We start from the raw sequence: 16341 nt of genomic DNA, 5'->3' as shown, positions 1-16341 counted from the left end.
TTTAGTTTAAGTGAGCCTATTTACTTTGTTAATACTTTAAAGCTTTTATTGGTGTGATTTCTCATTTGTCAGCTGCAATACAGAAATTTAAATAAATAAATAAAAAAAAAAAAAAAAAAAAAAGAAAAAGAGTATTTAAGCTGACTTTCCCTTTTTTTCTTCTTTCTACTCTCTTATCTATTTTATACTTTCCTTTTCTTTCCCCTTTTATCCCATTTTATTCGTTATTTATTCCTCTTCCCTTCTATTTCTTTTTCTCCTACTAACGTTTTTTGCCACTTTATAGTGTTTGAGTATCACTTATAAAAGAGTCTGTTTTCACTCTCTTTCACACACACACTCTCTCTGTGTTTTCATACTTTCCAAACAATTCACTACTTGATAACTAATTGTATTACTTTAACAATCTTCTCATTTCTTGCTTCTAATAAAAAGAAAAAAGAAAATCAATATAAGCACACATACTAACTATTTTTCTTCAGTAAGATGAGCAAGTCACAAACACCTTTTGTTGCTGCTCCAACAGTGGTCAAATCCCCTGCTAATATCAATGACTCGGGCTCCAACCCAAACATAGATTCTAACAACTTATTAAAAGCGCCATCTCCATCACCATTTGAAAAGAAGAAATATGAAGAATCTTCCGATTTTATAAATTTAAGTGAGCCCCCAAAAGCTTTAGAATCTCCATCTGCATCTTCTTATAATCTAAGTGGCCGTGGCGCTAATAACAATGATACTGCCTCTCCCACTACACATCTTTTTAAAAGTACAAAATTTAACGATTATTTGAATGATGTGAAAGAGTGGGTTCATCACCAACATCGAGTCTCGAGCCCTACCGATAATGATTATAACAGCGGCGAAGCCAGTTACAATAATAATAGTCATAATGAAAATAGCAGTAACGACAAAAATCATCTTAACAGTGAGGGTGCTGATGAAAGTAACCGCAATCATGTGCCATCTGATAAGATAGAATTTAAACAACAGTATCAAGATGATAAAAATGTTGAACAAAAAGAGGGGACTACAAAGGAAAATGGAAGCAATACCAACCATCATAATAATGACGGTAACAATGGTACACCCGCTAGTTCTCAATTGCCTAGAAGACTTTCCCTAGATAGAAGAAGGTCTTCATGTAGCCAGTTTGAAGATTATAAAAAAGAGGTGTATTCCAAGCTTCATTTGTTTGAAAAATGAATGACTCACGACATTTGCTTTCTCCGTGTATGCCTTTATCCTCTTTATATATATATTTGTGTACATATATATATATATTTTATTATATGAGAGCAAAATTTTTTTTCTCTTTTTTTTCCTTTTTTTTTTTTTTTTTTTTTTTTTTCTTTTTTGTAACTTTTTAGGTATATGTGTTTATGAATTAATGGGATATTTTAGTTTGCTTCTGTTTTAGGAATGCCTAGGGAGTCCGATATAATCCTCGTCAAGTAAATTAAATGCCTTCAATAAATAGCTTCTTATAGATAAACCCTCAATTGTTGAGAACTTCTTACTGCAGTTATCATCTTCATTATTGTTGCTGTTCTGTTTATAAAAATCTTTTTTAACCTTGATAGGGCTTGGGTGTTCATTCTTTTCTCGTTCATCTTTTTTCTTTGTTTCTCCCGAGAAATATTCTTCAGTATTCCAATTATGGCTACTGTTGATAGTATTTATGGCTGTTGAGATTTTATGCGACAATAAAAAGTTTGTATTAATATTTTCGTTGGAAATAATTTTTTTAGTAATATTTTTATACTCGTTGTCAGCAACATTATCAGAATTTTCCCTTAATTTTAAAAAGTCATTACCTGTTCTATTAAAGCGATTATAACTGGCCAGTCTATTAGGATTGGAAGACAATATACTTCCCAAAGAAGAATATTTATTGGGATTTTCTTTATTGGCTTCTAAAACCACATATTTATAAGGTAGTAAATCTGGTCTCAACATATTATTAATCTTATTACCACTTTTCCACCACTGTGCGAATTTGGTCATACTATATTTTGTTTTAAGTTTAAATACTTTGATTGAATTAGCTGTATTGTCACCAGCATTATTATTAATATCATATTCATACCGGAGTTTCCAGAAATTTTCACTATTTGGAAAAGAAAACCAGCGAAAATAATCATCTAAAGTCTCTATACAATTGCCACTTTTTTTTACTTTTTTATTGAACAATGATTTTCTAAACACATAATAACTTTTGTCAAACTCAATCCAATTTATGACTAATTTTTTAGCATATTTTATTTTATGTTTAGAACCTGTACTACCATACCCACGCTTGCTAATTGAACCATCAATATTAATTTCAGTTATTGTAAATGGGCTTGTTTGTGTTATATAATAAACGCCAATATCTTCGGTACTTGTTTCTAGGTCGTACAATGGCTTTTTACTTGGCAAATTATCGAATGACTCGTAGCACTCAAACCCTAATAAAATTATATTATAATCTTTAGAAAATTTTTTCTCCATCTCCACTTTATTTCTTAAACTTTCAAATAAAAAACATGCTGCGTCATAATTACATCTTGGAATAAAAAATTTACTGAAAATGTCAAAACGTTTGTCTTGTGGAAAATTAATCCAGAATTTCTTATGCTTGATCCTTTTAACTTTTAATAATGGGCTATCCCAGGTCATCAAACCCTGTGCCTTGACTCTATACGGACTGTTATTTATACTTTTTACAAGAGCTAGATTTTCAATATGGTCATTGGTACTACTTGCGGGACTTGTACTTTTTTTTTGTATATTTACATTTTGTTGCTTTATACCGGTTAGATTTTGTTTTATCATTTTTTTTTTTTTTTTAGTCTGTTATATTTTCGATTAGAAGTATAAAAGACACTTCTATTGGGTTATTATTAGGTTATATATTTAAGATTTTGAAAAGTTAGAGTTGAATCAAAAGTATATATCTATGTACTTATATGCATATATCACTGACACTTTGAATTGTCACAAAAAAAAAAAAAAGAAACATTACTGAGACCTTAAATTTATACACCGAAAGATTTCTGTACTTGTAATTGTTTTCGGACAAACTTTTTTTTTTTTTTTTTTTTTTGCCTTGGATTTTATTAGTTTCTTTTCTCCTTAAATGAACATTGAAATTTAGAATCAATCATTTTTAATTCAACCATTTCAATGCTTCTCTAATAACTCTTGATCACTTTTTACTTAATTTGATATTTTTTTTTTCTCGAAAAAAAAAAAAAGAAGGAAAAAGAAAGAGAGAAAAAAAAAGAGAAAAAAAAGAGAAAAAAAAAAAGGAGGAAAAAAAAAGGGAAAAAAAAAAAAAAACATCATCATCATTTCTCATAAAACATTTCATGCTATCTAAAATTCCATTGAAGCTGTGCAATACTACTAAGAATAGAGCAGCGTTTGTGGTCAGATATTTTCAAACATATAAGTTCATAAACAATATAGCAACAACAAACGCAGTAAAAAAAAGAGATTTTCATCAAATACCATTTACATTGTACAATGCCAATAGAAGATTTAAAGCTAAGAAAAAAAACAGGGATAATAAACCTAAGCCAATATCATTTGTGATTCCTAATTATACCTCTGTTAGTAACCTAGCAAATCTATTAAATGTTAAAATTGACAACTTGATCAAAGATTTAACAAAATTGGGATTTAAAAGTGTATCTCACAAATATATTTTAAATAAAGAGTACATAGAATTAATTTTGCAAGAATATAATTACGAATTACCAAACAATAGCAATACAGCGATAACTTCTGAAAATTGCTACGATGAAATACGCGAACCAATAAATCCTACAAAGTTAGCAAGTAGACCACCTATAGTCACAATTATGGGTCATGTTGACCATGGTAAAACCACAATTTTAGATTTTTTACAGAAAACCTCCATTGTAAGCAAAGAACATGGTGGCATTACTCAGCACATTGGTGCATTCCAAGTTATTACGCCTAAATCTAAACAGAAAATTACCTTTTTGGACACACCAGGACATGCAGCTTTTTTAAAGATGCGTGAAAGAGGCTGTTCGATAACAGATATAGTTGTTTTGGTGATTAGTATAGAAGATTCAATTATGCCACAAACTATGGAAGCTATTAAACACATTAAAAAATATTCTCCAATGCCATCTTTATCAGCTGAACAGGATACAGACGATACGTTGACGCCATTAATTGTAGCTATCACTAAAATTGACAGAATATCAAATACAAGAGAAAGGGAGGCTAAGATTAATAAAATTAGTAACGATTTAATAGTTCAAGGAATACCTATTGAGAAAATTGGTGGCGACGTCCAAGTTATTCCCGTAAGTGCCAATACTGGAGAAAATATGGACACTTTAGAGGAAGGTATTGTTTTATTAAGCGAAATGATGGATTTAAAAGCTGAACAAGAATCAAATTATATGGAAGGTTGGATTTTAGAATCTCAAATGAAAAAATCACTGGGAAATGTTGCCACAATTTTAATTAAGAGAGGCCAGTTACGAAAGGGCAATATCTTGTTATGTGGCAGTACATATTGCAAAGTTCGTAATTTACTAGACTCCAATGGCCTACCAGTGTTGAAAGCCTTACCTTCTGAAGCTGTCGAAGTTATTGGTTGGAAAGAATTACCTGTAGCCGGCAGTGACGTATTGCAAGTGAAAAATGAAAGTGTTGCCAAAAAATATATTAGTAAGCGTCAAAATCTATTAGAAATTGAAGCTGAAAATTCGCAAGTTGACAAACTAAATGAAGAAATTGCAGAGCAAGAAATCGAAAAAAGACACAAAAAAGATCAAAGGAAAACCGAAGAAGAATATGATGCTGAAAATGATGATGAAGATGTCAAGGACAACGACAGTGTTAAGCAAAAAAATACCAGCCCAAGAAAACTTAGCTTCATTATTAAAGCAGATGTCTCTGGTTCTGTGGAAGCTATTATCGAATCTATTAGTCACATTGGTAATGATGAGGTTAAAACAGATATAATATCATCTTCGGTTGGATTACCCACTGAAAGTGATTTGAAAATGGCTCGTATTACTAATGCAAAAATCTTATGTTTTAATTTGGGCCATATTCCAACTGAAATCATAAATAACAAGTATAATATCGAGGTTAGACAGTACACGGTTATCTATAAGTTAATTGAAGATGTTATCCAAATTCTAACGGATAATTTGAAACCCATTTACGAAGATAAAAAGTTAGCCACGGTAGAAATTAGAGACATTTTTAATTTCACTTTAAAGAAGAAAATAATTAAAATTGCTGGCTGTAGAGTTATTAATGGTAAGATACAAAGAAATTCCTTAGTTAAAATCATAAGAAACGATGACGAAAATAATGTTGTTTTTGAGGGTAAGCTATCTTCTTTGAAGCAGGGGAAGGAAGATGCTTCGGAAATTACAAAGGGCCAAGAATGTGGCATAACATTCGATAATGGATTTGAAGGTTACGAGGCCAATGATAAGATCATTGTTTATGAAAGAGTCAAAGTACCAAGGTTTTTGTAATAACTATATTCTTTGTGTGCATGTATGTATTTTTGTTAATGAGTTAAAAACCCCGTTAATACCCCAAGTAAATTATATATATATATATATATATATAATTCTGTAAATAACTTAAATATTATTTTATATATTATATCAACCAATTTATTCCCTAGGCTCCCATTGGACTTTAACATACTCTTCAACGTAACCTACGGCATTTTTATCAAATGTGGGAATGTAATTTTCAATATCCGTAAAAATTAGTATGGTGCCCCATTCCATGCCATCTTTAAAGGATGCTTCATTTTCTAAATCAATAATCATTTTAGGCATAAGTTGCATTTCAAAAACTCGTTGACTTGATGGATTGAAGGCTGGTTTCGGAACAATTTTTAATAAATCAACCTTTTTGGTGTCTGTATAATACAAAGGTTTACCACCAAAATCGTAGCGCAAAACTTGTAGCGAGTTATAGCCAACAATTTCTTGGAATTTTTGGAATACATCGTCATCTAAAAATTTGCTTAATTTTTCGGTTCTTGGATCAGACTTTAAAGCTTTAATATCTTTCAACAAACTTGTCTCATCATCGGTTTCAATTTCACCAATCGCATCTTTACTTATTCTAACATTGTCTGGAATCCTCAAATGATCTGGTATTTTGTTTTTGAATGATTCTCGTTCGACATACAGAAAATATCCCGGGAACAATCCCTCAGAGAAGTTTTTATCCTTTTCAGCATCATGCAATTTACGCAAGGTTTTGGCGGAGGGGGCATTAGGCTCTTTCTTACTATCTGGTTTTTGTTGGCCTATAATAGAAGAGGAAAATGGATTAGATTCGAAAGGATTATTACTGTTAAAGCTGTTACCATTATTAGTATTGTTTGCAATGTTGAGTTTATTGAAGTCAAATGGATTTATATCAATTTTGGTACCCTCCTCTTCATTCGATGTCTTTAATTTTTCATTTAATGTGGCATGAAATGTTTTGCCTCTTTTTTTGACACCTCTGATGCAACGTACGGATTTTGGATGTCTGGGACAATCAGTACAGATAAAAACATACAAAACTCTGTCATCGTCACCATTAATAAATTTTTTAGTGGTTACTTGAATCTTGTTTTTTCTACTAGCTTCATCAACTTGTTCTGTATCTAATGGAGTAAATGCCTGTAATAACAATTTCATTTTTTTGGAACAATTACCACATTTCAATAATGATTCATCTGGCTTAGATTCTGGATGTAACCAAATTTCTTCTCCCCCTATAAATGTGTCTTCTATCGTAACTTCATCAGTTTCTTTGATTGAGGTGTCAACAAAACCCAAATACACCTCAGACTGACCTTTTTCATAAATATTTTCAGTATCATCTTCTTCAGGATGATTGTATAGATTACTAGTCTCTGTTATATCATTTTTAAGATTTAATTTGCTCATATTTGCATCCAAACCGGCCATATTTGTTTATTTATTAATACTGAGCTTATTTTTCAACTAATTTTATTGTTATACTATATTTTAGTACTCTAAGATGACTTTTCGAGTATAAAATTACCCAAATAATTCATTTTTACATTTGTTCAAATTATTTAGAATAATGAATACACTGGAAAAAAAAGAAAAAAAAAAAAAAAAAAAAAAAAAAAAAAAAACAAGCCTTCGAGAGTCCGAATTACGGATAACGCGGACAACAATAACAATCTTTGATTGAGTTAATTTTTTGAATAATTTCAAAGATGTTAAAATATTATGGAAAAAAAAAAAAAAAAGTTTTTTTTCTTTTTTTTCTTTCACTTACACCAAGAGGAAAACTTAACTGTTCCAACCAATTTACTAATAAAAATTTTAACAAACCACAAGAAAAAAGAAAACTGTTTTTGCCATGTCTAACATTGGATTACAAATTCGGAAATCTGCACCAGGTATCGATCCTATTGTAGCAGACTATTGCGTTGGTTATTTCAACCATTTATCCCAGGCAACTAACGATGCCGTACAAAGCAAGCAACTTGATTTAAACAACGAAGTCGATTTCATTAAGAATTTATTAATCAATGCAGGTGGAAAAACTGAGGAAGTTGAACATTTGAGCAAAGCATTGTTTGAAAAACTACATTTACAATTAAAAGAAAACAAAGCCAGACTGGATTTAACTGGTGACACTAGCAAGAGGTTATTGGACGTTAATGTCTTACAAAGTCACAATAATAAGAAAAACATTAACACTTCATTGGCTATGTTGGGTGTTACTGGTGATATTGAGCATGCAGGACGTAATATGCAAACCAGAGTTGATTTGAAAAAGTTGGCCAAGGCGGAGCAAAAAATTGCCAAAAAAGTTGCTAAAAGAAATAACAAGTTTGTTAAATATGAAGCTTCTAAGCTAATTAACGAACAGGAAGAAGAAGATTACGATAGTTTTTTCTTGAAAATCAATCCTTTGGAATTTGGGTCTGGTGCTGGTAAGTCCAAAGATATTCATGTTGACACATTTGATTTATATGTTGGTGACGGTCAAAGAATTTTAAGCGATTCTCAATTGCAATTAAGTTTTGGTCACAGATATGGTTTGGTGGGTCAAAATGGTATTGGTAAATCTACCTTGCTAAGAGCTTTATCGAGAAGAGAACTAAATATTCCAAAACATATTTCGATTTTGCATGTTGAACAAGAATTGAAAGGTGATGATATCACCGCGTTACAAAGTATCTTGGATGCAGATGTTTGGAGGAAGCAATTGGTCACTGAAGAAAGCAAAATCAATGAAAGATTAAAGGAAATTGAAAAATTAAGAAAAGAATTTGAGGAAGAAAGTTTGGAGGTTAAAAAGTTAGATAATGAACGTGACGATTTGGAAAACCATTTACAACAGATCTCTGAAAAGTTAGTAGAGATGGAGTCTGATAAGGCTGAAGCAAAAGCTGCTTCGATCTTGTATGGGTTAGGTTTCTCTACCGAATCGCAACAAATGGCTACAAAGACATTTTCTGGTGGTTGGAGAATGAGACTATCATTGGCAAGAGCATTATTTTGTCAACCTGATTTATTGTTGTTGGATGAACCCACTAATATGTTGGATGTGCCATCTATCGCGTACTTGTCAGAATATTTAAAGACTTATCCCTCTACCCTATTGGTTGTCTCGCACGACAGAGCGTTTTTAAATGAAATAGCCACCGATATTATATATCAACATAATGAAAGGTTAGATTATTATAGAGGACAGAATTTTGATTCTTTCTATTCAACAAAGGAAGAGCGTCGCAAAACTGCTCAAAGGGAATATGAAAACCAGATGGCCTATAGAAAACATTTACAGGAGTTTATCGATAAATACAGATATAATGCAGCCAAGTCACAAGAAGCACAGTCAAGAATCAAAAAATTGGAAAAGTTACCAGTATTGGAACCACCAGAAGAGGAAAGGAGTGTTACTTTTAAATTTCCTGATTGTGATAAGTTGTCACCACCAATTATTCAATTGCAAGATGTTTCCTTTGGTTATACCGAGGATCAACTATTGTTGAAAGATGTTAATTTGGATGTTCAAATGGATTCAAGAATTGCTTTAGTTGGTGCTAATGGTTGTGGTAAAACCACTTTATTGAAGGTTTTAATGGAACAGTTAAGACCACTTTCAGGGTTTGTGTCACGTAATCCAAGATTACGGATAGCGTATTTCACACAACATCATGTTGATTCTATGGACTTGAACACCAATGCCGTTGACTGGATGTCCAAAAAATTTCCTGGTAAAACTGATGAAGAATACAGACGCCATTTGGGTGCATTTGGTATTACTGGTTCTTTAGGTTTACAAAGAATGCAATTATTATCTGGTGGTCAAAAGTCTAGGGTAGCCTTTGCAGCTTTATGTTTGAATAACCCACATATTTTGATTTTGGATGAACCTTCGAATCATTTGGATACTTCTGGTATTGATGCATTAACTGATGCCTTTAAGAGCTTTACTGGTGGTATATTGATGGTTTCTCATGATATTTCCATTATTAATAATGTTTGTAATGAGATCTGGGTTTCTGAAAATGGTACCGTTAAAAGATTTGATGGTGATATTTATGATTATAGAAAGTATATTCTAAATGAAGCTGATTCCAAGGGGATTGTTAAAAGACATTGAAAAAAAAAAATATTTTTTATTTATCTATATATATATATATATGATACTATTGAGAAACACTTTTAATATACAAATAAAAAAAAAAAACGAAAATTATATGATGATATCTCAATATATATGAAATAAATAAACTGAATTTTTTTTTTTTTTTTTTTTTTTTTACCTTAATAATAATTGTGCTTTACGTTTATTAGTAATTGGATCTAAAATGGATTTAACTTCAACTTCAAGTTTATCAAAAACATAAACGTCTCTCATTTCACCACTATTTTTATTTTTAAAGCTTAATTTGTATTGATCCTCAACAAACTCAGAGGTGGATAGGTCATCTGTTAAATTTTCTAATCTTATTAAACCTTCAACACCAAATTTAGGAACAATAACAACAATACCATTATTCAATACTTTTATAACATATCCCGTTTCAATGCTGTGATTATCACGCATAATTTGACCAACATAATATTCAATACTTGCTCTTCCGGCAAATTGTGCATTTCTATGCTTCTTATTAATATTTTTACAAATTATCTCCATTTTACGTTTATCTCTGTGTGTCAAGTCTAAAGGTTCATATCCAATGGCACCAGCCAACTGTCTGTGAGCCACGACATCACAATAACGTCTAATAGGCGAAGTGAAATGTGTATAGATATCCACGGCCAAACCATAATGACGAAAGTCATCGTAAGAATATTGACCGGATGGAAAGTACTGAGCAGCCATCATACATCTGGTGGACATAATACGGACCAAAGTGTTGAAATATGGGTCATTTTGATCAACACAACGATCTAAGGAATCGGCTAATGCTTTAGAAGATTCCAAGGAAATAGACATTTTTTTCCTAATTTGTAACATTTCATTTAGAAGCTCAAAATTAGTAGATGGTGGCGCAGCATGTCTTCTTAACATTGCAGTTTGTGGGAACGCTTCATAAATCTTTCTTGCCACAGATATGTTTGCTAACAACATAAATTCTTCCACCAATGAATTTGTGTCTAACATTTTTTTAATTTCCACCTCATTGGGGTCAGAAGTTTCGCTATCCATATGAACTTTAACCTCAGGGGAAGCCAAGTTCAAAGCACCTGCATCTAATCTTTTCTTTTTCAATTTTTTAGATAATTTTAGCAATGCCCTCATCCCCAAGGTCAAATCATCCTGTTGCTGAGGATCGTCAATTCTTAACTGGGCGTTTTCGTAAGAAAATGCTTCTCTAGATTTTATAACACTCTTCATAAATTTAACATCGACAATGTCAGCGGTTTCTTGGTCTAGTTCCCAAATAACAGAAAATGCAAATCTATCGACATATGGTTTTAGGGAACATAAATCGGTACCTAATAGCATTGGTAACATATCAATACGCTTATCCACCAAATATACAGATGTACCCCTACTAGCACCCTCCATATCTAAAGCAGTGTTTGGTTTTACAAAATGAGTAACATCTGCAATGTGGACACCAACTTCCCAGTTACCATTATTCAATTGTTTGGCATGCAAAGCATCATCGATATCAACACAACCAGGTGGATCTATACTGCAGATCAATTTGTCCCTTAAATCCACCCTTTTGCTTAATAGTGGATCTTTTCTTAAAGCTTCTGGATCCTGGAGATTTACTGGCGCTTTCCAATCGTGTCCTTCTGGGGGCAAACAGTCCAAAACTTTTTTGGAAAATGGTCTATATTCAACATCATGCTCCAACAACAAGGCTTCAGTTTCAGCTTGTGCACTTTCCACTTCCCCTAACTCTCTGATAAAATGACCCAATGGATACTTGTAATTAGAAGGCCATGAATCAACACCAACAACAATTCTTTTGTTTAATAGCTGCAGAGCACGCCTTGTTTTGATTCTAATTTTAGGCAAAGAAGTATCCATCAAGAGAACAAAACAATTTTGGACACCATTTGGATTTTGCTTATCAACAGAGCTAGGAACAAGTTGACCAACATATTGCCTCCAAGAACGTCTTGTTATCGAAACAACTCTTGCCGTAGGAAACAACTTATTGCTATTTTGCTGTTGAATAGCGTCTTGAACCAGCAATCTCCTTTCCTTATCAGTGATAATCATTTCTTCATCATTTTCATTCCCACCAACGTCATCTAAATCTGGATTGTCGCCAACGTCAAAGTGTTCTGAATCCAAGGCCATCGAAGATGGTGCTTTCCATTGAGATTTGGGCAATAGTTCTACCACAACTTGGTCACTGTTAAAACTTCTGTTTAAATTTTTGGCACCAACTATTAAAACGGGCTTTTTAAAATTTGGCAAAGATATGGAGCCTTCCAAAAAATTAAATTCTGATATTTGAATATTCCCCCTGTACAAAGTCCCATTTTGCAAACCACCCAAGATACGCGAAGTGGAATAATATTCAGGATAAGTAAATTCTTCTTGGATAATATCATCTTTGGATGTGTTAGCTGCAGGTGATTCCAATTGTGGAACCAAGTCTCTGATTTCATCAGCATTGGGCAACAATTCAATATACTCAGCCAAAGTAACGGCTTGGATACCATCATTTTTTATGGCTTTTAATTTGTTGTCTTTATCATTAGTAACAAATACGATTTTAATGCCTGTAGTTTCCAAATGCTTTGCATAATAAGAGCAAAGCTTCCTTATGGCCCTATCATTTCTATCGTTAATACTTTCTCTATCAGTATCTAATCTTTCTACATAGGTAATTTCACTAAACTCGTTATGATAAACAATCAATCTCTTGGATTCATCTTCTGTTGTACTACTACCATCGTTACCAACTAGTGATCTTAATCTTGTGTATACTGGATATGATCTATTTCTAACTTCTTCCAAGGCAGTCTGTGGAATAATGACATCATGAAAGCATATAGGATTTTCAAGCAAATCAATAGCGTGTAATATTATATTAGCATCTAAAATAACATAGTGAGGAGCGCCATTTAATAATTTATCTGGTTCACTGCTTAAAATTGGAGAACTATTATTAATGGCATATAAATCTTTACAATTCTTGTCGCATTTTTGGGAATTGCATGGGAGATCATTTCTTAAATAATGTTCTCTAACTATTTTCATTGGTTCCCCATTACGGGATCTGATAAATACTTTAGAAGTAACGGTCAAACCAGCACTTAGACGTTTTCTTCTATTATTAGAGTGTCTATCTACCAGTGCTGTGGCGGTAGAAGTGGTGTTATTGTCACTCATGGTTGTTATTGTATTGGTCTTATTTGTTTGTTGTATTAGTATTATCTCTAAGATGTTAGAAAATATCTTTATAGCCGAGCTGAATTTTATTTTTTCTTTTCTTTTCTTTTCTTTTCTTTTTCCCGTCCACGTTTAAAAGAATTAAAGACAGACAAAAATGTTACCCGCACATCTACATTTTTTTTTTATTTATTTTTATTCAATTTATGGACCGATAGAAAAGAAAGTCCGAGATTGTCCTCATTTCAACATTCGGTAATAATGGAAAGGAGAATGGAGAGAAGGGGAATTAAGACACGGACAAATCGGGCAGAAAGACAGCAACAGCAAACAAAAAAAAAAATTGGCATTAATTCAATTTGGCTTTTAAAGTAAATTGTTTTTTTCTCCTATTTTGCAAATGGCATTTTGAAGGGGAAAAAGAAAAAGAAAATAAAATTACCGTAGATGAGCAATCAATTCCCCCCCAAATAAAAAAACTCTCCTAATTAATCCAATAAATAAACATAAACAAAAAAAAAAAAAACGAAATACTCCGAAAAAAAAAGGATAATTAAATTTATTGGTATAGCATATTTAAATGTATATATAAACATGTATATATATTATTTTTATTTACCCCTTGGTAAAAAGTCACTTAATCTAAAAATATCCATCATTACTACTATTACCATCTTTGTCACAATAAATAACTAACTCAATCTGTCAAATCATTGATGCTACTAGCGGATAATAATGCCGTCTTCTATCCATGATAACAATTCTATTTTACAACAAGGTGAGAACCACAACAAGTCAAGTAATCCTTCAATTGAAAATAGCCTAAGTGTTTTTCACACTCCTCGTTCTGATTTTAATCAATATACCAGCAGTAGTAATGATACACCAGACTCCTATGTCAAGCAAGTACCAGTAGATATACCAGACCCAGAAGACGAAGAAGAAGAAGAAGAAGAAGACGAAGAAGTGGAAGCAGAGAAAGGCCACAGTTTGTTTTCCCTAAGAAGCAAACTTACAGGTAAAAAAAAAAAAAAGAAAAAGAAAAAGAAAAAGAAGCACGTTACTACTACCAATAATATCCAAACACCTGTAACAAAAAACAAAAAACAAAAAAAAAGACAAAATACACCTCCTGCTAGCATGGTTGTCAATAACAACTCTATTTTTCTGGAACCGGATCATTATATATATGACATATTTTTACCATTAACAACATATCACGATGTGACGCTTCAACTTCACGGTGATAAGCAGCTGTATCTAGATTTCCTAAAGGGGAAAAAATTATTTCTTAAAAAATATTTATTTAATATTGTAGTTTGTTTTGGTGCTGCTTTTGGCGGAATGTTCCATGGATACGATAAGGGCATAACAAACGGTATTATAGCATTGCCTAACTGGCGAACAGACAACCAAATAACTTCCTCTCACATATTGATTGGTCTTGTTGTATGTGGTTTCCAGATCGGTAATTTAATCGGAAGTACATTCACTGATACTGTTGGTTTTAAATATATCATACCATATTGTAAATCAAAGTATTCTACCAATGGTAGTAGAAATGGGTATGCTGTACTAATGTTTATTGGTGTTTGGATGACTTTTATTGGTGCTGCAGTTTGTATGAGTAGCACTCATTGGTGGAGGTTTTTCATTGGTAGAATTTTTTGTGGTATTACAGTTGGTATAAATAATGTTATAATTCCATTGTATTTAAAAAAATTGTCGCCTACAAAGGGCCTAAATTCATTTTTCCTTAATATGTACCATTTAAACAATATCAATGGCGTACTAACAGGTAATATTGTCATGTACTGCTGCCATAAGTTTTATCAGGACCATAGGACATGGGTGTTGCCCCCAATTGGTGGATATATATATGGTGTTGTTGTTTTAGCTGCTTTGGCCCTGACTCCAGTTGCTGAAAAAGTTCATTTTCGTGTAGAAGAAAAATATGGGGAGAAAATAAACACGGAATCTCTACAAAAGGAACTAGAAAATGAAAGAGCACAGCAGTCGGATCTCGCTGACGATTTCACTGGAGTTGTGGTACATGACAGTAATAGCTCTCATAGTAATACTACAAGCAGTACGTTCAATACCGACCTTTTAAATGAAAAACCAATAGAATTACCACCACCAAATTCATATGATCACGAAGACGTGGTATCAAGCGATATGGTTACAGATTTTCGAAAAGATCTAGAGGAGAATTATCAAAAACGTAAGGGCAGATTCAATGTTATCCATCCAGTAATTTTAACAATTTTCTATACACTATGTGGCTCTCAATATCTATTGTATTATAGCACTTGGCTATTTGAAAATATTGCCATCACTAATTCATATAGAACGGCAATAATTTTCGGTGTAGTCTATGTAGTGGGCAATTATCTATCCACCGTGTTCCCATTTAAAAATAAAAAATGGTTTTACGATGACTCTACATGCGGTATGTTTGTTAATTGCATTTGTATGCTAGTATATTCAAGTGTAGGCTATAAAATGATTACGCATCCATCAAACAAACATTCGCCATCTTATAAAGTTGGTGGAAATGTAATGTTGGCGTTTAGCACTTTGTTGATGTATAACACAGGATTCAACTTATGTATGTCCATTCCGTATACAGTGGCTGATGTATCACCATACAACAATGTCAATACTCAAAGAATATGCCAGTATGTAGAATGGATAATGACTTTGTTTATTACTCTATGTACTCCTATTATTCATGAACATATTGATTATGCATTTGGTTATGTTTTTGCTGGCTGTTGCTTTGTTTGTACTTTTTGCATATTATTATTAAGGTTTTTTTAATTTAATTTAATTTATTTATCTAATATCAACCCACATATATATATATATATAACAAGCTCTATAATTAACGTATAATAATAAATATATACCTAATACAAATTCACACGCTTGTTCTGTCACTTGATAAAAATTTTCATGCCTTTCACGTTTCGTTAATAAACGTTGTGCAGCCGTTTCTATAAAGTAAATATATACGAAAAAAAAAAGGACTCCTTGCGTTTATAAACAGAAAACACACGTCCTAATAATATTAGCACTGCTTCCAACCAGAGTCGAACTGATGATCTCCACATTACTAGTGTGGCGCCTTACCAACTTGGCCATAGAAGCTCTAACTGTTTGCTGTTATGAAGTAGAATTGTGTGTGTCACGTTTTATACGAGATGCAAGTACTTCCGAGAATACGGAGAAGACCGAACATACGGAGATCGCCGCAAGAAGGAAAATATGCCCAGCGGACAACGAAGAAACATTAGAAAAAGTTAATACAAACATAAGGAAAAAGGTGAAAATAAATCATATATAAAGAGATGATTTATTTAGAAAATTGATTATGAAATAGATGAGTTATATAGTTTTATTAGTTAAAAATATATAAAAGATCAAGCAACAAACTATTACATCTGCCTTGATATAAATAGCAAAGTATCAAATCTGTTTACT

General features: G+C 32.2%; 7 protein-coding genes and 1 non-coding gene across 8 annotated transcripts; 4 read left to right on the top strand and 4 right to left on the bottom strand.

Annotated features, from left to right (window-relative positions):
- Positions 1–486: 486 nt before the first annotated feature.
- On the top strand, positions 487–1206 carry IGD1 (Igd1p; the record flags this gene model as incomplete). Its single annotated transcript, XM_046078081.1, has 1 exon — positions 487–1206. One exon carries the CDS (start codon positions 487–489, stop codon positions 1204–1206), a length of 720 nt encoding a protein of 239 aa, XP_045934457.1.
- Positions 1207–1416: 210 nt separating this feature from the next.
- Positions 1417–2817, bottom strand: SCDLUD_003510 (uncharacterized protein; the record flags this gene model as incomplete). The annotated part of the gene is made up of 1 exon (XM_046078080.1): positions 1417–2817. The coding sequence occupies one exon, from the start codon at positions 2815–2817 to the stop codon at positions 1417–1419; it is 1401 nt and encodes a 466-aa protein (XP_045934456.1).
- Positions 2818–3353: 536 nt separating this feature from the next.
- IFM1 (translation initiation factor 2) lies at positions 3354–5519 on the top strand (the record flags this gene model as incomplete). Its single annotated transcript, XM_046078079.1, has 1 exon — positions 3354–5519. The coding sequence occupies one exon, from the start codon at positions 3354–3356 to the stop codon at positions 5517–5519; it is 2166 nt and encodes a 721-aa protein (XP_045934455.1).
- A 144-nt stretch (positions 5520–5663) lies between these two features.
- TSR4 (small subunit rRNA maturation protein TSR4) lies at positions 5664–6965 on the bottom strand (the record flags this gene model as incomplete). The annotated part of the gene is made up of 1 exon (XM_046078078.1): positions 5664–6965. One exon carries the CDS (start codon positions 6963–6965, stop codon positions 5664–5666), a length of 1302 nt encoding a protein of 433 aa, XP_045934454.1.
- Positions 6966–7389: 424 nt separating this feature from the next.
- GCN20 (putative AAA family ATPase GCN20) lies at positions 7390–9648 on the top strand (the record flags this gene model as incomplete). Its single annotated transcript, XM_046078077.1, has 1 exon — positions 7390–9648. The coding sequence occupies one exon, from the start codon at positions 7390–7392 to the stop codon at positions 9646–9648; it is 2259 nt and encodes a 752-aa protein (XP_045934453.1).
- Positions 9649–9807: 159 nt separating this feature from the next.
- DIS3 (exosome catalytic subunit DIS3) lies at positions 9808–12855 on the bottom strand (the record flags this gene model as incomplete). Its single annotated transcript, XM_046078076.1, has 1 exon — positions 9808–12855. The coding sequence occupies one exon, from the start codon at positions 12853–12855 to the stop codon at positions 9808–9810; it is 3048 nt and encodes a 1015-aa protein (XP_045934452.1).
- Positions 12856–13590: 735 nt separating this feature from the next.
- Positions 13591–15678, top strand: SCDLUD_003505 (uncharacterized protein; the record flags this gene model as incomplete). Its single annotated transcript, XM_046078075.1, has 1 exon — positions 13591–15678. The coding sequence occupies one exon, from the start codon at positions 13591–13593 to the stop codon at positions 15676–15678; it is 2088 nt and encodes a 695-aa protein (XP_045934451.1).
- Positions 15679–15935: 257 nt separating this feature from the next.
- Positions 15936–16008, bottom strand: SCDLUD_003504. The gene has a single exon. It is a non-coding gene; the product is annotated as a tRNA-Thr (tRNA).
- Between the last annotated feature and the right edge of the window lie 333 nt (positions 16009–16341).

Source organism: Saccharomycodes ludwigii, chromosome IV (assembly GCF_020623625.1).
Source record: "Saccharomycodes ludwigii strain NBRC 1722 chromosome IV, whole genome shotgun sequence".
Taxonomy (NCBI): domain Eukaryota; kingdom Fungi; phylum Ascomycota; class Saccharomycetes; order Saccharomycodales; family Saccharomycodaceae; genus Saccharomycodes; species Saccharomycodes ludwigii.
The sequence above is the reverse complement of the archived record's forward strand: the minus strand, read 5'-3'. Positions and strand labels throughout refer to the sequence as shown.